General features: G+C 40.1%; 2 protein-coding genes across 4 annotated transcripts; one reads left to right on the top strand and one right to left on the bottom strand.

Moving 5' to 3' along the window:
* The first annotated feature begins 1,342 nt into the window (after positions 1-1,342).
* On the top strand, positions 1,343-7,505 carry pter (phosphotriesterase related). 3 transcript variants are annotated; one of them, XM_026150259.1, is made up of 5 exons: positions 1,343-1,440; positions 2,879-3,344; positions 3,660-3,925; positions 6,428-6,568; positions 6,867-7,505. In XM_026150259.1, the coding sequence occupies exons 2-5, from the start codon at positions 2,913-2,915 to the stop codon at positions 7,075-7,077; spliced, it is 1,050 nt and encodes a 349-aa protein (XP_026006044.1). In that variant the 5' UTR covers positions 1,343-1,440; positions 2,879-2,912; the 3' UTR covers positions 7,078-7,505. The 3 variants fall into 3 exon arrangements, with proteins under 3 accessions (XP_026006044.1, XP_026006043.1, XP_026006045.1); XM_026150258.1 differs by having other exon boundaries at positions 1,344-1,640; XM_026150260.1 differs by having other exon boundaries at positions 1,364-1,415.
* An 860-nt stretch (positions 7,506-8,365) lies between these two features.
* c1ql3b (complement component 1, q subcomponent-like 3b) lies at positions 8,366-10,338 on the bottom strand. Its single transcript, XM_026150261.1, has 2 exons — positions 9,204-10,338; positions 8,366-8,947 (listed from the first exon to the last, which is right to left on the bottom strand). Exons 1-2 carry the CDS (start codon positions 9,822-9,824, stop codon positions 8,768-8,770), a joined length of 801 nt encoding a protein of 266 aa, XP_026006046.1. The 5' UTR covers positions 9,825-10,338; the 3' UTR covers positions 8,366-8,767.
* Between the last annotated feature and the right edge of the window lie 14,955 nt (positions 10,339-25,293).

Raw genomic sequence — 25,293 nt, 5'->3', positions numbered from 1 at the left:
ATGTGGTTACGTGAATAAATCTGTTAAATTGCTCATGCTTTCAAAATAAACTGGTGTTAACATTTCATTAATCGCCATCTATAAGAGGTTTATAAAGTGTTTTAATAACACTTTTGATTAGTCTTTTTAAGGTCCAGCTCACAATCAGCTGGGATGAGCTTTAGTTACCCCAGTGGTTCCCAAACTTTTTTTTGCTGGGCCCCCCTTTGTTTTACAAGAAAAATGTTGTAACCCCCCCCCCCCAAAAAAAACCCACACCCTCCAACAACACACACACCCATATTTTGTTTCCAAATTCCATTGAAATTGGTAACATGTTGCCACGTTATTGTTTACATGAGATGAATTGCAGAATGGCAGATAGAGACAAAATACTGTTAATCTGACTATCTGCAGTTTTTACACGCTTACATATACACTCGCAGTTACTGTCCCTCCATTTAGAAAGGCAGAGGCGTCACGGTGTAATTATTTTACGTGTAGTTGATTTTTTCCTGTGTAATAATATTCAACATTACTATCAATACATTTTTTTAAAAATGCCTCTCTGTCCAAAATGGGTTTAAAAACATGAACAACTGTGGGATGGGATGCTGTTTGTCTGTGATTTGAACCGGGGGAACAAATTACAGCAGGATCAGTCTGATATTATTTGTATCCCACTGTAACTTTATTATATAAAGAGCTAACATCTCCAAAATGTCAGGAGTAGTTAGTGGTTACAAGAAGTGTTTGTGAACTAAAAATCAAGAATGTGGGATACTGTTTGTCCGTGATTTGGAGAACCCAATGCGTGCTCCCGACAGAGAAAACTAATTCTGCAGGGGAGACCTACCTTGGCACTTGTGCAGGTGAAGCCAAAGGGAAGATATGCTTCACCATATTTTCTAGTCTTTGGCTTAGAAGGAAGTTTGTTTGAAAACATATTTGGCTATGCTTCATCTCCTGCTTTGCGTTTGTGTGGGAGCCCCGTCAAAAGTTCTGTCCATTATGCTAGCAGTGTCCAAGTGTTTTTTTTTTGCTTTTCATACTGCGCCCCCTAGGGGGCGGGCCCCACACTTTGGGAACCTCTGAGTTAACCTTACCTGATCAGATAAAAGTTGGATGGATGTAAAAAATAAAATAAAATAAAAATAGAAGATAGCTGCTTCAATACAAAAAATTACAATAAATTAATTGCTCCAGGGTGTTGCTTGATTGTTGGGGGTGTTCTCTGTATTATTGAAGGATCTACCTTACAAAATAAAGCGCACCGAGGTTACCGCTGTTGTGATTTGGCGTTATATTTCAACAAACTTTGTTGCTCTCCCTGTTATATGCTACAAGAAGCGTATTCTCGCGATGTCTCGCGATGATCACCGAAGGCGTTCAGCTAACCTGTCAAAGCAGCTATCCGTACTCGGCTGAAGGAGGAGGTGGGCTGAAGTGAGCAGAAACAAGGTCTAGCAGACTGTTTGTCTTACAGTTTATTCTAAAGCTCGGTGAAAGTTTAAATCCCCTAAATATACTGCTGCAGGTCTGACTCCGCTGCACATTATTTAAAGAGAAGCAGTTTTACTTTGTTCCAGTAGAGCAACAACTTAACGCGTACAGTGCTGGTCTGAAGGGTTTTTTTCATCGAGCATACAGCAAAGATTTGAGTAAGTAAATGCAACTTTTCAAAGTGTGGCTCGGGGCTTGTACTTGCCAGTCCAAAGGTCCCGCTCTGGTATGCACTGTAAAGTCAGCAGAGTGAGCGAATGCGTTGTCTTTTTGCCAACACACACGCACTCACACATGTGTCTGATGTGTAACAGTGCTGCACGGCACGGCCGAAACTTTACACGGGAACTATAAAACAAAGGATGGATGTTGTTATTTGGCTTCACTGATCGGTAACCAGGCTCAGCGGTCACGTGACGGCGACTGTCAAGCCTACAACAGCTCTCAGGGTCAGCTCAGGTCTTCCGGGCGTGCACATTCAGAGGGTGGAGTTGCTAACAGATGACAGTGGCAAACATTGACAGGTCTACAGGGGCCCATTTGTTACTCAGTGCTGGTTTAAATCATGTTTTATGTAAAGGGTCGTGGGTAATCCTCTTATATACAGTCTATGAGTAATCCTAAATAAATATGAGGAATTGAGTCGATAACAGAAGCTGAAAGAAGCAGACCTGCTGCAGCCAAAGGCGGGAATGAAAGATGCCTGCTGTTTGTGTTCACAAGCTGAGCAATGTCAGTGACCCTCAGAAATGTATAAGTTTGTTTACTTACAAAGAAATGAACAGTCTCTAATTTAAATGGAAGCTTCATTTTAATAGAGCGAGACAGAATGTCAACCAAAGATCTAGAAAAAGATCACATCGCATTATAAATTATAAATTAATTTGGACGTCAGTGGACGGGGCCATGCACCATAATATCTTGGACTAAAACCTCCTTTTCCCAGCAAGAACACTGAAGATGGGTCATCCAGCATAAAAATGACCCAAAACATACCACCAAGCACATTGAGGTCATTGAGGGGAAACTCCCATTTCTTTGGAAGTGAGCAAACTTTCAAATTCAGGTGGGGATCAGATAATTGTTTCCCCTTGTGTAAATCATGGCTACATCTGCAAGGCATGTACAGCGTCGTCATATCGAGGTAAAAACTAGTTTGAGATTCTTTTAAATGAGTTGCTATTTTATGTTGAAAAGAAGCCTCGTGGGTGCAGACATGAAACTGTAGGTAATGTCATTTTTAAGAAGGAGCAGCTCTGCTTTACAGTCATGGGATGACCAAATTCCTCAATTATCTCAATGATCTTTCTATAAAAACTGAAATATTTGTCTGAGAGATGTAAAAAATAAATAGATGTAAAAAATAAATAAAAAATGATACTGTATGTCTTTTCAGGCTGTGGGAAATCTTGAACACTCCTCATAGCATCATGTCTGAGTTGAGCGGGAGGGTCCAGACCGTGCTGGGTTTAGTAGATCCAGACCAGCTTGGCCGTACTATGACCCACGAGCACCTGACCATGAGCTTCGAGTGCTGCTTCTCGCCCCCTCCCCCAGGAGACGAGGCAGTGGCAGAGAACCCGTTTCAGATGCAGCACATGTTCTGGCTCAGGCAAAACCCGTACAGCTCCCCCGAGAACCTGCTCCTGAAGCAGGAGACCGCCGCTGTGCGGGACGAGCTGCTGGCCTACAGGAGAGCCGGCGGGGGAACGATAGTGGAGAACACCACCACTGGAATCGAACGGGACCTTCCCACCCTCCGACAGCTGGCCAAGGACACCGGGGTCCACATCATTGCAGGTGCAGGGTACTACGTGGACTGCACCCACTCTGAGGCCACCAAAGGAATGAGTGTGGAGAAGGTGCGTCCCAGTTTGTGGTGGGGTTTGGAGCTCACACACCTTTGTTAGAAAGTTTTAAGCATGCTTGTTTCAGTATGTGAGGATTTTTTTTTCATGCCTTTTGATTGATTTGAATGGATTTCTGACAACGTTGTCTAGTCTTTTGGTAGCTACACCTGAGAATGACCCTGAGAATACCGTACTCAGCGATATTTAGACACACTATAACTATGCTTTCATCATCTCCTTCAATCCTTAGTAAAGGGAAAGAGGGAAATTAGAAAACGTATTCTCAATAAATGAACACACGCCAGCTCCTCATTTCCTGACCTTCAGCTTACAGACATCATCATCAGTGAGGTCCTTCACGGCGCTGACGGCACAGACATCCGTTGCGGTGTGATCGGTGAGATCGGCACCAGCTGGCCCATCACGGAGAGCGAGACTAAGGTGCTGCGAGCCTCGGCGCACGCTCAGGCTCAGCTGGGCTGTCCTGTTATCATCCATCCTGGCCGGGATCACGCCGCTCCAGCTGAGATCGTTCGGATACTCCAGGAGGCCGGGGGTGACATCAGCAAAACTGTTATGTCTCACCTAGACAGGTGAGATGTCACTAAAATAAAGTCATTAAGATACAGCGAAAATTAGGGCGCCGTTTTCCTGTCAAACACACAATTTCCTGTGACACGTGCCCTCTCTGACATTTAATTTGAAACATTTTTTATTTCAGTATCTTAATACATTTTAGTGATTTAGCAGATGGAAGGGGAAAAAGCCTGGACCTTGGTGTCCTTGGTCAGGCTCGTGAGACTGTGTTGCCAGTGACTGCTTGAAATGATGCTGTTTGCTCCATATTTCCTAATTTTTAGCTGCTGAAGGCTTTCTGGTTCTCAGACTTGAGTTACAGCTGGCCAAAAAGTCCTGAGACACCCCTCATTTCTTTTTCTTTGGCTGCTATTTCAGTAATTTTATACCTTTTATATGTATACCTGACCATATTTAGAGGAATGCTTTTTTAACTACTTAACACGGGCCCATCTAAATTAAGGGATGAATCAGTGTTGTATGTGTATAACATGCAACTTAGCAAAGATCCAGTTTTAAATTGTATCTTTAGGATTTGTTGTGAGCCGCCAAAAACACATAATTTGTTCCAACTTTTTTAGTTGAACCTATGAAAATGTCAAAAATAAAACAGTTTGATAGGCACAATGTATTATTTTTACACAAACAAGGTTGCTCTTAGCCTAAAACTGATAGCTTTTTGAATATCTCAGCATGATGTGCAGTGAATCTTAAAAAATCTTTAGGAAACTGAAGAAGTGGAAGTGCTATGTACAGCAGATGAACAAGATGTGAAAGTCATGAACTTAAGACATAATAAAAAATCGAACAAAAGTCTGACACAGGACCTCAGAGATGCATCTGGTCCTTCTGTTCACTGAAGCCTCATCAGAAATGGTTTCAGTGGAGGGGAGCATGTCAAGAAGCTAGGGCTGCTCGATTATGGCAAAAATGATAATCACGATTATTTTCACTGAAATTGAGATCACGATTATTTGACGATATTTATTTCGTCCGCCAGAGCTTATATTATTTTTTTACATGCTGTAGTGCCATTTGTGGGAGCATTTCAAGTTGCTATACATCAATACAACTGTTATAGCCCATATTTTAAAAATGTGTATGCATTAAGTCCTTAGTAACTACATTAATTGCAAAAAAGTGCAATAAATTACAAAAAAAATTGAAAATCGTTTTTGTTTTTTTTTTTTACATATATTTCTACTTGGAGAAATTTAAGCGGTTTATCCCTCAAAACTTTAAATACAAAAAAGTTGCAAAAAATAGTTTACAACAACAGGAAACTTATTGTGAGTGTCTTCATAGTTTTATTTTTGGAGATACAGCAATTTTTATATACTGCAGGAAAAACAAAAAAACAATCCTATGATGCAAATTTGCAAAGAATGTGCATGTGCATCAAAATAAACTATTTCCAGCAGTGCAATTCGAGTTCTAAGGCCTACAAGTAAAAAACTACATTTTCCGCAAAAATGACGTCACTTGCGATAGTTCACGTTGACGTCTTTTTCAATGTGGGAAGTGTTAAGAACAGCTGATCGGATCGGCAAAGCGTGTTTCTGGAATATTATGTTTTTGTTCCTGCAAGCTCTTTTTATGCAATTTTTGCAAAGCTATATGTGGAAGGAAACCGTGACCGAGGACAAGCTGATGGCATCAGATGTAAGTACAACTCCTCTGGTTTCATATGGAAAAAAATTTATTGTGCTAGCTTAGCGTTCAGGTTCTACAGGGATTTAAAAATAGTTACACAAAACGAGCATGCTGCTCTGACCGGCTTTAAAGGTTTAACAATAACAATGTATTGAATAATGACTTTAAAAAATAATATAAAATAGTGTGCAAATACTGATAACAGTGCAAATGTTTGCAATATAAGAAATAAATGAAAAATGTGAACTTTGCAGTGTTGCTCTGTGGTGCAGCTACGACACCATAGCAAAGTTTACACACTGTGTCTACTTGATCCACGTCTGACTCCGCGAAGCCATAATGTTTCCACACCACTGAAGTTTGTTTTTTTTAACCTCTCTTTTCAACCAACGGCAGTCCACTCCTCTCCAAATAACTTCTGCTTAGCTTTCCAAGCTTCCCTCGGGTCCTCTTAATTGTTGTGACGCGTGTTCGAAATGCAGAGCAGTGCGCTTGATTTGCCACATGGAGCAGCGCGAGAGTAAAGCATGAGGGAGGGGCTAATAATCGGCTCAGTCATTTTTAATGATCGTTGAAAGCCCAGATCGTAATCGTGATTAAAATTCGATTAATTGAGCAGCCTTACAAGAAGCCTTTTCATTAGGGAAGGGAAATGAGGAGAAAGTGATTGAGGTGTGCCAAATTACAGAAGAATAGGAATGAATATCAGTGGTAACAGGTTTCATGGATTGATAATTCAAATTTCAAAAAGCGCCATCTTTTTTCTGATCCGCCATGCATCATTATCTGGAAAGCAACTTTGCAACAGCTTCGTTTTTCCAAACAAAGCATCATAACTATCAGCTTTATTTTGGCCTTTTTAAAAGGACGATATTGGATGAAGGTGAGCTGCTGGAGTTTGCTAAGTTGGGGAGTTACCTGGAGTATGATCTGTTTGGAACTGAGATGCTGAACTATCCGTACAACCTGGACGTGGACATGCCCAGCGACAGCCAGAGAGTGAAAGCGTGAGTAAGGATTTCTTCTGTGTGTGCGTGTTGTTCACTATTTTGAAACCTCCAGGAATCCGTGTCCAGTCCAGTAATAGAAATCCTTGTGTTTGGAGCTTAACTCCACCTTAAATCTTTTACTTTCACTATAAAGAAGAGCTCATCGTGTAGTTGTTTTTTAAAGTAACACAAATTTCCCATAACGTTAAGAGAGCTGAATAAGTTATGCTCATGTATATATGTTGTTCCTATATATGAATGAAGGCTAAAAGACCGAGGCCCCTCATTTTTCACCCCACTGTTTTCTCGTGTTCAGCCTGGCGTTTCTGGTGAAGGAGGGCTATGAGGACAAGATCGTGATTGCTCATGACATCCACACCAAGAACCGCCTGACCAAGTACGGCGGCCACGGCTACTCTCACATCCTGAAGAACATCGTGCCAAAGATGCTGACGAGGGGCATATCGCAGCACCAGGTGGACAAGATCCTTATCGACAATCCTAAATGCTGGTTGACCTTCAAATAATTAAAAAAATAGAGGCGCGAGGAGGGCGAATTCACCCGGCTATTATTCGTCTTCTGATGACGACTCGTAATGAATACTGATCACGATCCGGAGTCATGCATTAATGTGTTCTTGGGCTCATATAGCAACGGGCTTGCCACCGTTGTATGTAAATTTTTCTTTAATTTCACAGTTTTCAGCAAAACAAAACGTCCATTATATTTCAAAGGAAAATAATTACAGGCTTTTGGATTTTTATAGAGGCTCTTTTAGTGCAAAACATGTTCTCTTTGTTTAAATATTTGTGATTATACATGATTCACTTTGTAAGCAAATTAATAAAGGAGGCCTTGCAGGGTCACGGTGCCTGTTATGGCACGAGAAAATCTTTTGCTCGTCAGTAGAAGTGTGATCGCAATCCAAGATAAATATTTCCAGGTGCTCACAAACACGGTGCTAATTGATTTTTTTCAATTTTTTTTATTGTTATTTGTAATTTCAATGTCATAGCTGCTCTCTTTGTATTCGTAGGCGACACTTATGCAAACACGTTATATGGAAGGGAAATAATGAGCGCATTACTAATCAGTATGCTGCTCTGCTCTTGACACAATGTGGCTGTGTTAGATGAGTTGTCCTGTTGCCCCTCGGTGGGTGTCTGCGTGTCTATGGGAGGCTGACTGGCTGGCAGGCCCGGATGAAGGACATGTTCTCCTCTCATCTGGGAACAGGTGGCCTCGCAGGGTGACTTCGCCACATGATCAATGGTGCGATCGCCACAGCTGACTGTGCGGCGTGAACAACTATCTAACTTTGATTAATCTTCTGGGGAGGATTACAAAGTGAGCGTGAGAATTTAATACCGCACTACATTTTACATCTGAATTGACAGTCGACTCTGGAGGAGTTTAATAATCAGCAAGCAGATTGATGAGCGTTATATAACATTTCTGTCAGCGGTGGCTGTCCAGTTTTGTGACTAACCACCAGACCACCATGTTGTCTCAACCAGATGCCATGTTGACACACGCAAGAAAAACGAGTTACACTGATGAATTCGTGCATCAGTACGAATGGCCCTTTACAGTTTTTTCTTGTCAAGTCTCCTAATGTTGCACAGTGTTAAAACGTCATTTTGATTAAACATGCATAACTACAGCTTTTCAACATTTTCATCCAAATTTCACCCACTGTGACTCTTTTTTTGCCTTTAAATAAAGCACACAAATGATTTAACAGCACTGTAAGCGGTCATGTGAATATATATGTATATATAATATCATATTTGCACCTATAGGTGAGTCATCACATTATAAACTTTCCATCTACAGGGACATGTGTAACCACACGAGCTACCGTCTGCAAACTTAATTCATAAAGCACGACATTTCATTCAGGGAGCACGAGCAACACTAATCAATGTGACAAGGGTACAAGTGGGTGCTGTACAAATTAAAACTGTTATTTTGGTTTTGTAATTACACTGTCAGCTCGTCGCTATTGCCCAGCACAGTTTTCTGTTTTTGCATGACCTCCTCCACATCACTGCTGATTCTGTTTGAGTTATAGAAACGGTGAGCTCTGCCTCTAATAATCCAGCTGACATTGAACTGAGCACGAGCGGTGAAGCAAGCTATATGCAGAGAAGCTCTTTTATCCTCCCAGTCTCTCTCTCTCTCTTTCTCGTCTCTTCAGCAGATCTGTCCGTGTTTCAATCAGCGTACAACATGAAGCCGGAGAAGGTGCTGTACTTGTTATTGTTGCCCCCGTGCGCCTTTCCGCCGTCCAGCTTAATATAAATCTCGTCCCCGGGCTCCAGGTGAAGAACCACACTGTTGCTGGCGTAGTCGTAGTTCTGGTCGGCGTCTTGGGCGATGGCGCTGGCTCTCACCTGAAAGGCAAATGTGACAGTTTGTGAAACGGCTTCGTTTCGAAATCAGAACCGCGGACAGCTCCACGTCTTATCTTGATTTGAAGCTTTAAAAATCCCTCACGTAACTTTGTTTGTTTCACAATACCCAGGAAGTGTCGCTCTGCGACTTGTGCGTAAAAATCTCAAAAAGTCTACTTTTTTGCAAGCAAACTAATATCAAAATAATCAAGCTTTTTTATCTTTTTTTTTATAAAGCAATCGTGAGTTGTCCTACCTGGTTGTTTTTACAGAGGTCAGCCCACATGCTTGTTCCATCCCCGCCTCTCATCAGCACATGGTAAACAAAGAAGTAAATCCCCGGTATCGAACAGGTGAATTTCCCGCTAGAGGGATCATAGTGGTTTCCAAGGTTTGTAACAACATCGTCAAATTTCAGTATTTCATATCCCTCGTGCTGCTTCTTCAGTCCTGCGTAAAAGGCTATCTTGGGGACGGTGTTGTAAGTGGCTGCACTGATGGCACCGTTTGGCCCGTTCGCTCCCGGTGCCCCCGGTAGACCCGGAGGGCCAGGTGGCCCCCTCTCCCCGGGCGGACCGGCAGGTCCAGGTGGCCCGGGTTCGCCCATCGGACCCCTGGGACCCATCCTCCCGACGCGTCCCGGCTCTCCTTGAGGACCCTGAATGAACGTGGGAAGCGACTGAACCAGGCGGTTGTCTTTGATCGGGTTGGTTGCCTTGGCTGTAGCCGTAGCTGCGGTCCCGTGGGAGTCGCACACCATTTGACAGGATCCGAGCATCTCATAGCGGGCAGGAGTTCCGGCGGAGTTCACCACCACCGGAATCAGAACCACCAACCCCAGCACCAGCGCGACGCCACAAACACCAGATGCGATCATCTGCGCTCTTCGGATTCGCTGTGATCTCCCGGGTGGATGGTCTTCCAGCCTGCCTGCGGAGGATAGGTTTGCTGAGGGAAGAATTTGACCTGCTCCTGCACAGCCCTGCAACTTATGGAGACAAAATAGTCCTTTAAATATTTGTGCGCGAAAGTAACCATCCACAACTTTTTTTAATGCCTCTCTTTAAGCGTCGAACTGGTTCATCTCCACTTTCTCAACGCGTGAAAGAGCATCAGTCGTTTGGAATCGCTTGGAGGAAGATGCCAGTCTGCGTTATGCGGTGCAAAGTTTCTGCCTTCCACGGTGCCAAAGGAGAGAGTGGATAAGAAATTAACCGTTACTCGATTCTGGGTTTGAAGAGTGGGAGGAGGGATGGATGGAAGTGATGGATGGGATACAATCGGTGCGTTTCTTCAGTCAAAAGAGAGAAGGTGAACGACAGACAAACACTGATGCAACTCTGAAGCACTGAAACGTGACTATTTTATTTTATGCAGTCGATTTTGAAATAAGGGAGCAACTTTACTTTAAAAAATACAAACATTTAATGCAGAGGGCTTTGCATTACTTTCATTGATTATTGTAGCGTTACATCCCACAACATTTTATCAGCGCCTATTGGAACAGCTCTAAAGGTCCTCAGCATAATTAGGACCATTTAAGACAAAAAAGCTATACCATTTGGAAAAAATCCATACAGCCACTGATAGAAAGAGGAGAGTCACTAGGAGCTGGCAGTGAAGGATGACTTTGCACAGATATAGTCATGAAATGAATGCTGAGGCAATTCGATGGGAAATAGGCTGAAGTTACTTATTAATTGCCAGTGGGAATTTACCATTTGCATCCATTAGTTTAAGAAAAATGTTGTAATATTGTCCTATTAACCCGATTCAAATGGCCCCAGCCATTTCTCAGTGCCCCATGCAGATAAAAGTTAAGCACTTCTAAAGCTTCTGTGAGATTTGAGTGATGAAGGGCTAATTCCTGGTGAGGAGAGCAGATGATGATGTGCTCATGAATGCAGAGGATGTCACTTTGTCGATGGCACCTCGCTGCCAGGTGGGAAAGATGGATCACAGAGGAAGAAAAAACACGGATGGTCCGGCTTGTTTTGGAGGAGGAAAACTTTGATTACAAATTTTATGGAAGTCAAAATGCAAAGTGTGTTTGTGGGATTGTCGACTCAAAAGTTGCCAGAAGAAAGCTGCTGGCAGTGCTAAAAGTATATGCTGTTTAAATGGTGTAACATTTCACAATGAAAATGGTGTTACTTTACAAACTTAGGTCATCAAACCCATCAACTAAACAGTTCAAAGGTTATATATTTATGCTATGTGTTTATATAAAACCACCTCAGATCAAGGGTTTCACAGAGTCCATCTGGCTTTTTACGTATTCCCAAAGGCTAATCAATACTTTTCTTTCCACATTTATTTCATTTCAAAGCAACAACCGCAATGATAACCGCAGCACCTCAGATCCCTATGTGTGAAAAACTACACGTGTGAGCATTTTTGCAGGGATTTGTTTGTTTGTTTGTTTTATAACAGATTTAAGGGGAATAATGGAAATGGAAATAAAGCCTGCATACATTCACAATCAGAGAAAGCCGCATGTAATGGCATTTAAGCCGGTGTCTGGCTCTGAAGGGCATTCACAGTCAGTTTGAAAAGTGAGCGAGTTAATGTCCAGAATACCGGCTGGCATGTAGCTCGGCCATGAAGGCTCTCCACCTCTGTCTGTCTCAGGCCAGTGAACGATAAAGGGAAAGCAGGCTTTAGATGTGGTTTAAATGATTCATTTAAAAATGAATCAGTTTCTTAGACTGACAATGCATCAAGGCCTCCTCTCTATGAAAGAGGGAGACGAAGTCCTCCAACTGAGGAATAATCAACCAGCTAACAATGACGCATTTTTGATATTCAAGATGAATCTCCTATCAGTATTCTGTTCTATAAATCGATTCTAGTCTATAGTTTCCTTTGCTCATATTGTCCTGAGATCACTCACAGAGCTGAACTACCTGAACACAGTGTTGATGGGGAAAAGAAATATATGAAGCTTAGAATTTGCTGGTATTCTTTATTTAAAGGCCATAAAACATGACATCAGTTTTATGTTTGTTTTTGTTACTTTGAAAAATTCATTTCAAACTTGATGTTTTTTTTAATGGAAAACCCCACAAAGTGAATGTATACTCACTTGCCACTTTATTAGGTATAACATGTTAGTTTCGGGTTGAACCCCACGCTGCCTTCAGAGCTGCTTTAGTTCTTCGTGGCAGAGATTCAACAAAAGGCTGAAAATATTCCTCAGAGGTTTTGTCCCATCAGAAGATGGTACACTGTGGTTGTAAATGGATGGACATGGTCAGAGACGATACGAAACGATGCTCAGTTGTTACTAAGGTACCCAAAGTGAGCCAAGAAAATATCCCCCACACAGTTACACAACCATTATCAGCTTAAGTTGTTGTTCCAAGGCATGATGGAGCCATGCTTTCATGTTGTTTATGCCAAATTCTGACCTTACCAACCAAATGGTGCAGCAAAACATGAGACTCATCAAACCAGGGAATGTTTTTCCAATGTTTTGTTGTCCAATTTTGGTGAGCCCGTGGTAATTATAGCTTCAGTGACCCGTTATTAGCTGACAGAAGTGGCACACAGTGTGATCTTTAGAGATGCTCCTCTGCATACCTTCATTGTAATAAGTAGTTATTTAAGTTACTATTGCCTTCCAATCAGCTCAAACTATTCTGGCTATTCTCCTCTGACCTCTGACATCAACAAAGCATTTTCACCCCTAAAACCCCCCAATGAGATATTTGCAGTTGAACGGGTGTACCTGTGGCTGGTGACTATATATTATAACTTCTTAGTTTACTAGGATTGCAAAAAAGTGCTTATTAAACATGGAGTAAGTTAGACTTAGAAATTTAGCATTCATTCAGAGTCATGTTTCTGTCAACCTAACAAGTGTGAACAACTTAAGTCTTTGCTTTGCTTCCGTTTGTGTCAACTCTTGGGAAAATGGCTTTTTAACAGCTAAATTTTCAACACCAGTTGCTAACTTCATCTGCCATTTGGTGCCAGCCAGGTGGTGTTCAGTGACTTTTAGAAGTACAACAGCTCGGTGTCATTTCCTGTGATGAGACAAAAAGGTGTGCTAATTTTATGATTAGCCACACTGATGGAGATGTAAAGAAATAGCATTAATCCCCTCCCATCCCCATTGCACTCAACATTTTACATCTTTAGGTTTTAGAAACCTTCATTGGAGACAACTTAAATTCACAGATAACTTACTGTTAGTGGGGCTGAACCAGCTCACCCCTCCTAATGTCTTCAGGTTTCCGACTCAGTGACGTCTGGTCTGATCGTCATCAGCAGCACATTCGCCCACAATATGTGCTGGTTGCTTTGTGTGCTGATGTCATAATTTAGTCCACATAAAAACAATTTATGAGAGGTGCAACTTCCCTAATCATGATTTTAGATGATGTAGCCTAGCATCATTTTCATGCAATGTTCATGTTTGGACATGCAGCCTTGTCTTGGTCTTCTTCCATTAGTAGAACCATTAAAATAGTTTTTTATGGGTTATTGTAAATTTGTACTAGAGGACATCATCTTTCTGGGAGAAAGTAAAAATTTGGTGTTGCTGACTCTCTAGCCAAATTGGAGGGTCAGATGTCACTGGTACACATATCAGTGGTATTTGACAATGCAGGGAGGCCATACAGGCCACAGGATTCTGGGCACCTTGCAGTCATATGAGCCATGAGGTCTTCTGTATGCCAAAATATTCTAGAGTTAAGTATTAGCCCGTTTATCAGAAAAGCGAAAGAAATTTAGTCATGCAACGGGACAATGATCGCAATGCTTAGCACAGGCGGATAAAATGAAAAAATAAAAAATCAAACAAAAATACTTTCTTCTTTATGTGCATTTCTGCTACAATCAGCTGATTTCAGTTTATGGAAAACAGTGGACTGTCAATAGGGTTGGAGACATGGACATTACTTTCATTTTTATAGCACAAAAGGACGAGAGTGCAAGCATCTGCACAGACTGTATGCTAACGCTAAGCTAACTTTATTTCTACCTGTTCGTGGTTCTAAAGTAGAATCACTGTGGCGATCGCTGTCTGTTTGTGCTGGTTTTCTTCTTGTCGTTGTGTTGCTGGCTTTCTTTTCTTAACTAAGAACAAAAAGAAAAAAATATAGAATCGGGATTTGTGCTGGTGTGTGGGGGTGTAGCCTAAGGTTTGTATTGTTAACTGATAATTATGTGACAATGTGTTTCAGGTCATTTTACAGCGTGATAAGGAATCAATGTAACGAGTAGTGTAACAAAGTGCTTTCTCCAAATGAGTAATTAAGTAATATACTGCATTACTTTTAAGAAAAGTAATGAGTACTGTACAAAATATTCCTCTTTTTTTTTTTTTTTTTTTGAGTAATGACACCAACACTGAAGTCCAGACGTCAACCTCATTGAAATGCTGTGGTGGGATCTTGAGAGAGCGGTGCATAAACAAATGCTCACAGATCTGAATGAAGTGAAGCAGCATTATAAAGAAGAGGGGGCCAAAATTCCCCCACAATGATCAGAGAGGCCGATAAAGCCAGAAAACAATCACTTCAAATTCCTGCTACTGAGCTGAGTTTTTCAAAGAGCTGCACAGAGTCCTATGAAAACTTTCTTTTTCACATGAATTCATGTTTTATACTTAAATATACAAAGAAGAATGAATCAAAGGACATTTCCAAGCTTTTGAAAATTTGATAAAGCAGGTTGTAAAGGGTAGAGTGATAGGTTGAGAGGTTTGTTAAGAGTGTAACTAAAAAAGTAATCTACTACATCTAGAACTAATCTTTAAGATTTATTTTCCTTTAACTGTGCAGTAAGAAAAATGTGTGTATAAATGTAAAATTAACAGGGAATTTTTCTTCTCATTTACTGTTCTCAGTATCTATTTGTGACCCAGTAATGTGCTCGCAAGTACTCGTTAAAATAATGCCTTAATTCTCCAGATATTAAAATTGCTACCTTTTTTCCAGTATGTTTTGTTATGTTATGTTTCACAATATCTAATTTAAGCAGCTGATTCAAAGAAGCAAAATTATACCGTAGATCATAGGTTGTGTGAAAAGTTATTGTAAAGACTCTCTTTACGGTTGAATTGGGATCTATTTTTACTCTTATAGCCTTTCATTTTATCAATTAGGCGTTGTTGCTGATAAGCCGTGGTTCTTAAGGGCACCGTGTGTGAGCTAAAATACATGAACATTTCTAAAAGAACACATTTTCTGTGGGATGGGTGCAAAGTGATAAATAGAATGGTATATAATTGATTAGTATATAAAACGCACATGCACAGTCACACATGCACCAACACAGTGGGACATACTGTGGCGGCTCTGAGTCAGTGAGCACTTGTTAGTGGTCAGGCTCTTTCCCTCCAGTTGGCACAAACCTCCAGTGACTCAGGGAGACTTGTCGACCAAGAGCCAGAGTGAACAGCAGTGTCAAAATTTACCAAAAGCTGTGGGAAGAAGGCACAACTTGTATTAAAAGCTTTTCACAGTATCATGAATCAGAGTCTAAATATTATGTTTTACTTCAAAAAAAAAAAAAGAAAAGAAAAAGAAAAAGAGAGAAAGAGACAACTTGCATGTGTCCAAAGCTGACTTTAATGAATCTTTACTCAGCAGCCCACCTCTGCAGCTGTGCGGAGAGATTCCTCTGGCGGTGAGGAGATCTGACAGGTTGTTTTGAGTCTCAGCTTCGGAGTTCATTTACAACCAGTCAGGCAGGAGTCCTCTGGGAATCTGATGATTTTTGACACCCGGACAAGCAGATGTTCAGAGGACATGAATAAAACATACAGCCCATCTGACCACAGATCGGCGGCTTTCCGAGTGTCTAATGAAATATGAGGCGTGATTTCAATTCAACAAGGAAAAAAAAAAAAAAAACTTTGTCAGATAAATGCGATGCCGCATGAAATATGTATGACCTTTAGGTAGCCTGACCTGATTGGCTAAGCAGGGTTCAATTGTGGTTATGACAATCAAAGCCGAGACAGGTTTGTCAAGGAATTTATGTGGTGAATGGGAAGGAAAGTGAATGGACCTCTCATAAGCAGTCAGGAATATAAAGAGAAATATTATGTGACCGCTGACGGCAGAGTGTTTATCAACTGATAAAACACCATGTGTGCTGGGTATCTGTGAGGAGATGCATGTACTTTTCACATGCTGCTCTTTCAGAATTTGGTTGTTTATTTTTCTTTCCACTGAAAGCCAGTTTTAAAAAAAAAGAAGAAGAAAAAAAGGGAAAAAAAGGCTGGTCTCAACAGTTCAGCACCACGGGGGGGGAAGCAGCGTGCGTTACCACACAACCCACTCAAAGCTGGTCTTTTACTGTATTTAAGAAGGAGAAGTAATCACAAATGTCCTGGGTGGGACTGGAGAGCAGGGCTTTTCATTCAAGTGAAAATCAGGGCGTGATTGGCTGCGATTGTTTTCTTTGATTTCTTCACTTCATTCCAGTTACCCAGAAAACAGCTGCACTTAAAGCCTTTTTGATATGTGTTCATGTCCTTGCACCGCTGTCCTTGGAGTATATGTCTTCATTAAAAGCTTTAAAAAAGCTCCTTGTTGAGCTCAGATAGTAACCTCGTGAGAGTTTAAAAGAAGAAACTGAATTTAGATTTGTTAAGATGCAAAAGCATTAAGCAAGCTTATAATTCCTAAAAGTGAAAGATGAATAAAAAAGTTTTTAAAAAAGAGCAACCTATTCAGAGCTTCAAGCACATTTTGACTCATGTGCAGAGAAAAACAAGTCCTGGATCAGAGTTCATAAATATGGAATAGTATACACACACGTTGGAACTTCTTTCAGCTATAGATATTTTAGCACCTTCTACAGGCCAGTTTCTGAACTGTATAAACTTTCACATGTAAATTACCAAGTTTCCTCATGTTTCTATAGAAGCGCATCGGAATTTAAGAGAATTATCTCAAAATTTTGAGTTACAGACTTAAACTTCAGAGAATGTGACTCAAGTTTGAGAATATAATATTGGCATAATCATAACATAATATTGAATGTAATTTTTTTTTTTAATTGGCTGATGCAAGTTTCCGTACGTCTCCCTGTAATCCGAGAAGATCAAAATGTCAAAAATCTCACTGAAATCCAAACTGACCAGAAGAGAACAAACAGAAACGGGCTGAGTAAATATCTTTACGAGAAATCTTAGAAAACAAATGCATAAACAGAAATCCACCGTTCCCCCCTTTCAGTGTTTTCCTAAATTTTAGAGAAAAAAAAACAATATCTCAGTAATTTGAGAGTCATTGAAAATCACCTTGTTTCAAACATTAAATCAGACATAAAGTATGTTAGTGGCTTTTGGCGCTGTCAACGGGTCATTGTTGTATTTTTATTTGTGTCAAACCAAGTGATCAAAGAGAGCCTGACGTCAGCCAATAATGAGGCTTTTTGATACAAAGTTTTCTTAAATATTAAAAGTGCCAAAAAAAAATTATCTAAGAACACCTTTAATAACAGTGCTTCAAATTGCTTCTTATTTAATAGCATTAATGACTGGGGTACCATTTCTTGTAACTAATTTCCTAATCATGTTGCCTTCTCTGCGGCATCCTCCTGTCCTCCAGCAGCAGCAGCACAAAGCTGTCATCTCACAAACAGTCTCATGATTCAATAAGATGTTGAATCATGAGCTGCAGCCTGTTAGAGACTCAGTAAGAAGATACTTAGAAAAGTTATATGAATGCTTTGCTTTTTAACATTTTTTTAGAAGTGCAACATAACTACTTAGTCCAGATGACTCACTTGAGATTTAACGGCTTGATAATCAGGTGGAATTGTTATTTCATTCCACTTCACTGTTGGGGGAGGCAATCAGAGATCCAGGGATGAAATATGGAAGCTGAGAGGAGCTTTAGTTCAAAACAGCAGTTCTTGCAGGTATTAAAAATATATTTAAATTTCTCTACAACATATAAGAACAAGCACAGAACATGAGATTTTCTTTCATAACAGCCACACAGACCACCCATATGTACAAGGAAAGCATTGCGTGTTGCTTTAATTCTTTCTGGGAATGTAAGCAATGCAGGATAAAATCTGAGATGTATGTTATCACGTTAGAAGCTCTTTGGGCTACACAACATAACATCAGTTATTTTCTTCTCTGTCATTCCCGAGCTGCGACATCTGATTTCCGAGGTAGCTGGAGTGCAGCATTATATGCACTGACCCTTTTAAATAAACATAAACATGTAAGGCAGACAGTGGAGGAACAAGAAAAAAATATTTGAAAATGAAAAAATGAACTTTAATGCAGTTTGTCAAAAGTGCATTCAGGTTTTTTACTGTTATGTTCATTTGCATTTGCAAATTATTTCCAGTGATTTATTATTCAGAATAAAACGGTGTATTCTTTACTCCACTAACGGTGGTTTTTACTTAAGAGTCTAAAAGGTTTTAAGTAACAGATACTTGAGTTCTTCCTTCCCACTGTCGCCAAGTTCTTGCTCTTAGGGTATCATCCTGGAGTTGGAGTTTCCCTCTGATGTTTTGTGAGATTTAACTTACAATATAAAGCGCCTTAAGGGAACTCTTGTTGTGAACTGGCGCTATGTAAATAAATGTGATTACATTTAGAAGTTATGTGGTGGCACTTTTAATAAATACCTGTACCTATAGTAACTCTTATCAAATACAATGTAATCAAATGTAATAGAGAACACTGAATATGATTTTCAGATTCATGTGCATAATACAGACATTAAAGTAATTAAAATATTCTTTATTATATATATATTTTATGAACAACAGCTAACTTCCATGAGAAGTTACACACAAGTTACACACACTTGTGTGCTCACAATAAACTTAATGCATTGCAACCCGAAAAACAGATTTACAACAAAGGATTATGACAAAACTTAATCCCCCATGCAAAAAAAAAAAAAAGGTAGATTGATTTTCATCGAGATGTCAATCGATGCTCTGTTTTGCTGAAGGCATCAGAGGGCGGAGTGTCACATTTTCTGCCGATGAGATTGAGCGGCAGCGAGGGGCTTAGTGGCAAATACAATCGAGGAGTGTAAACATACCGAGGGCTACAAGAGGCCGATCAATGGCTCCAGTCTGGGATTGATTAATTACCCCAAGAAAGAGACTGAGGTGTGAGGGCACCAGAGAAACCTGATCAGAACAAGATTTATCACCCAATCTCGGTATCATCACTCCACCCCTCTTACTGTTTTCTCTTTTCATACTTTTCCCAATCTGGCCTTCTTAATTTACAGAGCTGAGTGTGTTTCGTAAAAGTCTGAATGGCTCTTTAATATTTTTGACCCCATTTAGAATACGTAAAAAAAAATCAGTTAGGTTAGAGTAAGGTCATAAAATGATAAACATAAGGATATAAAGCTGTTCCGAGATATTTTACAATGAACTTGCAATGGATGTTCATGAATGGAGAGACCTTCTGATAACATCCAGAATAGTCAATGTTGTTATTAAAAATTCTACTGAAATCCTAATATGCTACGTACACCTTCATTTGGGTGCACGATTAAAAGAAATAATCAAAATACACTTCTGGGAAATCTGTTAGGTACGCCCTTCTGTCTAATGATATGGTGACCTACTGAAGTTCACACTGAACATCAGAATCATGAAGAAAGGTTATTTAAGTGTCTTTTGATAATGGCGTGTTTGTTCGTACCAGACAGGCTGGTCTGAGCATTTCATAACCTGCTGATCTGCTGGGATTTTCACACATGACTATCTCTGGGGATTACAGCAAATGGTCTGAAAAAGAGGAAACATCCCATGAGCGGCAGTTCGTGGAGTGTAAAATGCCTTGTTGATGCCAGAGTTCAGAGGAGAATGGCTAGACTGCTTCGAGCAGCAACACTAACTCAAATAACCCGTCAGCTCTGCTTCAGCCAAAGTATGCAGAAGAGCATCCCGAGTGCACAAACAGCCAAACATCTTTAGGATGTGGTGGAACAGGAGATTCATGTCATGGCTGTGTTGTCAGCAAATCTTAAGCAACTGTGCGATGCTGTCAAGTCAATATCAACCAGAATCACAGAGGAATCTTCCCATAACCTTGCTGAATCTGTGCCATGAATAAATAAGGCAGTTCACTAGTACTGTTACAGTTTTTGAGTTCATGGTGACTCTGGCAGGGGGAAAGTGGCTCTTATATGAAAATGAAAGAACGTCTCTTTTTTCAGCCGGATTAAAATTATGCTCACAGTCAGAAAACTGAGAAAGAAAACGGCAACGGAGCACCTGAATGTGGAAGCAGAAAATCTCCTTCTTTGATTACACCACACCTACTTGTAAATCATTATGTTCAAAACAGTGATTGTAACAGCTAAGTTTAAGTTTAACCTTAAGTAGCAGCCACATACGTCTTCAAGGAAACAATGCAGTGGTTGATTGGAAATGAGGAGTGTTTGTTTCACTCATTTCCACCTCCTACAGTGCATCAGTTTAATTTTCAGAACATTTTACTTTGAGTATGATGACAGCATAGGATGATAAAAGAAGTAGACCAAAATAACTTTGTATTTTGGAGTATTTTACCTTCTTTGTTGACTTGTCTTTTTATACAGTCCAACCCTGTAAGGCTCCACAAAACAAGTGTGACTGCATAGCTTAGTTATCGTACCTGTCACAGTCAAGTGTCCATTTTTTTTTATCAGTGGAAATGAACAATAATAAATTTTAACCAAGTTATTTAATGTTTTTCTAATAAGAAGACAAAAATTACATGCAGCTACTTTGCATTCATACCAAACAGCTAAAGTCAGCAGCTACGCTGTAGCCTGGAGCAGCTAAAGTGTGATTAGTACCCATATACTGCATGTAAAAACTGGACTTAGCCACAATAATATTAACTACTGATTTTTTTAAGCTTTGTTTTGAAGCATATATTTTGGCCTTATGGATTACTATCTTGTTTTTGTTGATTGTTGAGTTTTTCTTTCCCACTGTTGCCAAGTGCTTGCTTAAGCCGGTTGCTGGATTGTTTTTTCCCTCTATTATTGTAGGGTCTTCACCATGCAGTTAATAATTCCTCAAGGCAACAGTTGTTGTGATTTGGCACTATACAAATAAAATGGAATTGTAAAGTATCTTGTGTAAACGTACAAGATAACAAAGAAATAACCAGCATTAGGTTTCCATCCAGGTGAGGACATCAGCAATTACTTGGGCAAAAATAGATTCTGTCTTTACTCAACGCTGATGGCTTCTAAATTTCAGACCCCTTTCTGTCTGCATCATCATATCTTTTCAGATCATGATGTGGCCCTCAGAAGCTCTGTAGGGTAATGCAATCTAAACATGTTAATTTGTGGTCTAAGTTTTGGCATTTTCCCCTGGCAATTTGTGGAGATTTCTTGGAGTCAGCTCTAAGTGGACATTTAAATAGCTGGCTGCAACCCTTTCTCAGTTAAAACTCACAGTTAAATATTGTTTTGATGTTTTTTTCCCAATAATTAAATGAACTAATTACAAATTAAAGCACCTTTCATATAAGGTTCACATGAGATTTTATGTTAAGTCACTTCACAGCGTTACAATTTTGACCAAACTGGTTATCATCAGTGTCCACGCATACAATATAATGAAGAATTGTCTGTTGTGGAGCAGGGAAATTATTTTACTGCTATTGTTAAATAATTGTCATCATTACCATTGCATTAATAATATAATCTGGAGTTTATATTGCATTCAGGGGTTGAACAGTGTGTGTCTTTCAGAAAGGCTAAAAGTAACAGGACAGGAAACAGGCTTGGAGAGTTTTGCAGAAGTGAAAGTTATTTTGAGCAGCAGGCTAAGACGAGGCTTTAACAATGTAACAGATAGCTTTAAGAAGGTCTTAAGCAGTTATGACTATTTTATACACAATGCATATCTGTGCTTATTAAAGAGTTGGAGCTCGGTCAATTAATTGGGGGTCGGAAGCTTTGTTCGGCGCGATGTTCGGACAATCTATTGTGCAAGTGACTTGGAGCCATAGAAGGAATTGCAATACATGCTTACAAAACACTTATATATCAGATCATTTTATATTAAGCTTTTAAGTAGAAGTTCTTGGTTAAAACATTTATTTAGTAGAAGACATACACATAGTCTCAGTGAGCCTCTGGTCTGGTGAAAGGTCAGAAGTGCAACAGGTGAATTGAGAAAGAGCATTTGAGGACGAGACAGCAGGTTGGAGGTGAAGAGGTGACACAAAGAGCATGTGAGGTCAACACATACACACACATTAGTTAGATTTATTTAGAGGAGAGATTAGTCATGTCTGGTTGTAATTGCAAAAGTGTCTCGGTAAAAGAGGAACCGTCCTTGTTGTCTCGGCAAGAAAGAGGAACAATTTACTTTAAGACAAGAACGGAAAGTACCAGCCATGAAAATAGAAGATGATCTTCTGGGTTAAAAGCCATTGTGGTGTTGATCTGATCTATGTATAAAATGTATCTGTGACGCATGAAGGGGCGTCAGTAAATCAAACCCTGATGCTATAAAATATCTGTTCATGCTTTGATTAAGTTGGAGATCACTTGCTGTCGGCGTACAGAGTATCTTCCCACACGTGTGTTCATTAAAATCATTGTTTGACCAAGACCTTCTGGACCATGGGTGGTTTGTACTCTCCCTCCTCAATTGTGAACCTTAACACTGTCCACAAACACAGCTGAGGCTCAGTAAGATCTTCCAGTCAGTCAAATAAATCTCGTATAAGACTGTACACAGTGAATAAAGACTGGTCATTGTCAAAACCAGGACAGCCACATGACGGCCCTGATGTCTGATGCATGACTGTCCCTCTGTCGCCCTACATCCTCACCCGAACTAATGATGACCTTTGATTCCCAAAAGATGTCAGGAGACGGGAGAAAAACTGCAAACGCACCCAATTAATTTTGGGTGAAGAGGACTGGAACGTGTGAGTGCGTCAAGCAGCTGGAGTGAATAGTGAAGGGCTCCAGGAAAAGACAAAGCTCAGTGTAATTAGGATTCAGGAGGCCCTTTGTCAAAGATAATTAAAGCTGACAGCCACTGTGGAGCAGAAGGGAAGAGAGCAGAAAACCCCTTCAAACTACAAGCTTCACTTTTAACACATACTCTACATGGTCTTTCACTCTTTCTGCCTCTCATACACACTTTGACACACACAAACCTGTATCACCATCCATCACCCCTACTTGCTCCGAAACTGCATGCTAGGCAATAAAATAGATGAAAGATTAAATAAGACAGTAAAAGTAGTTGTGGTATCTGCATGTACATCCTCTTGAGCCAGAAACATCTGAACAACGTGATTAGAGGAGACAGCTTCAGGAGTGAGCAGACAGCTCACACTTCACCATCTCGACTTCAGTCTTTATTGCTGCAATGGAATATTTCTACATCGCTTGTCTATTTAACTGTTCCGTTTTGTTATTACAAGGACATCTTCCTATATTGAACTGGTTTGATTAAAGATGCCACTGAATACTTCTGTATTTCAAAGCTGCTCTGCTCGATATTTTTATATGAGCAATGGATCAAAGTGACAGAAAGAGGTAGTTTGCACTGCTCTGTTTACTCCCTTACACTACCTTGCTATATGGAGCCTGTTCAGAATCCTATCTGATACCACGGGGGAAATTCAGTAGCTACGGATTAGAGGGACAAACTCCCTCTGATCATACTGAAATGAAACGTTTTCTCACTTCCAACCTGTTGAGCATGGCATTTACGCATCCTGCAATATCACTTTAATCATAGTTTCTCTCCACTGGTTTCCTGTTTGTGTTAGAGATTATTTTAATATTTTAGAGACGCTGTTCATCTTCAAGTTGAGCCTTTAAAAGTGCTACATAGTTAAGACTTAATTCATAAAGTGACGCTACTTTTGCTTTAGGGTCAAAATGTTCAAGGGCTTTCGGTGTCTATCAACTGCCTTCACGGATAAATAAAGATGGGTATCAAGGGAAGCATGTTTAATGTAAACAGAGTTGGTCCTAGCATAGAGCCCTGTGGAACTCCGTAATTAACCATAGTGTGTGGGCTCTCTCTGGGTACTCTGGATTCCCAGACATTCACATTAGACTAATTCTTAATTGAGTATAAGTGTGATTTTGAGTGTGAATAGTCATCGTTTCTCTGGAATAGACTGATCAGTTCAGGGTGTGACTTGTGATAAGCAATAAACAAAGTGGTTGGAAGGACATATTACAATTTATTATTTCCTTCCCAAAAATCTCTCACCATTTAAGTACATGAGAGGAAGAAGCTGACAATTAAAAAAAATGATCACGTGGTACCAAATTTATCTCTACAGAAATCATTTTACTACCAAAACCTGGAAAAATCTGGCTTCTTTCAAACAATGTCTTAATCAAAGCCAACAGACATACACTTTTTAATCTGTAGGCATCTGAATGTGCCATCTAACTTCCCTACAGAAAGTATTTATATATTTTTTTCAAGGATTTCTGAAGTAAAGCAGAAACTACCAGTGGTTTAAAACCAGGAACAGAAAACAACAACAAAAAAAGGATCTGTAGAGCAGCTCATCAGGAAGTTCACGGTTTTTAAACCACGTCAGTACGACTTCTGATTCTATCAGCCGCTTCTCGTGGTGCTGAGCAAAACTTCACATAGATTTCACTGTCAGTCACGCGGAATGGCATCGCCATGGTAACTTTCACTGCTTCACTGACACAGTGTCACTAACTGACAGTTGATTCATTTGAATATTGCCGTCTGATTGGTTTGTTTGACTCTAATCTCTCTCCGTGTGGTTTGACCTGTCATGCGCGTTCACATTACAATACCTTTTTCTCTCAGAGAAAATTATTATTCTGCTCTGCTTGAAATGAACATTACACACTTTAGGTTTACGCTGTTTAAACCTAATGATCCACCTGTCTCTGAGTGTTGCAGGTAGAGCAACTTCTTGAAATAAAGATGGGAAAAAAATGCTGCAGCTTGTGTTTCACATATCAAACAGAGAGGGAAGAGGACAAAAGGAATCCACTGAAATGACGCAGGGTCACAATGAAGATAACTCCACCGTCACAGATGTTTTAAGAAAAATCTTGAGCAGCAGGTCAAAAATTGACCTGTGACCTGCTGCTGCCAGGTCATTCTTCTTCTTATTCTCTATTCTCTTATATGTTTCAGTCCTTTCTTTTTTTGAAGATTCCTCCTTGTTTTGTGTTTATTGGGGCTTAATATAACATACAGTTGCGATTGCAAGTTTAAGACCACTTGAAAAATCGCAAAAAATCATATTTTGCATGGTTGGACCTTAAGAAATTAAGGCTGTCACTGGTGCCGACTGCAGCCCCATAAATATCAGGCCCTTCATCCGAGACTGAAGGGCTTCAAAAACAAAAAATGTC

Source organism: Astatotilapia calliptera, chromosome 18 (assembly GCF_900246225.1).
Source record: "Astatotilapia calliptera chromosome 18, fAstCal1.2, whole genome shotgun sequence".
NCBI lineage: Eukaryota > Metazoa > Chordata > Actinopteri > Cichliformes > Cichlidae > Astatotilapia > Astatotilapia calliptera.
Note: the sequence above shows the minus strand (reverse complement) of the source record. Positions and strands in the feature narration are given on the sequence as shown.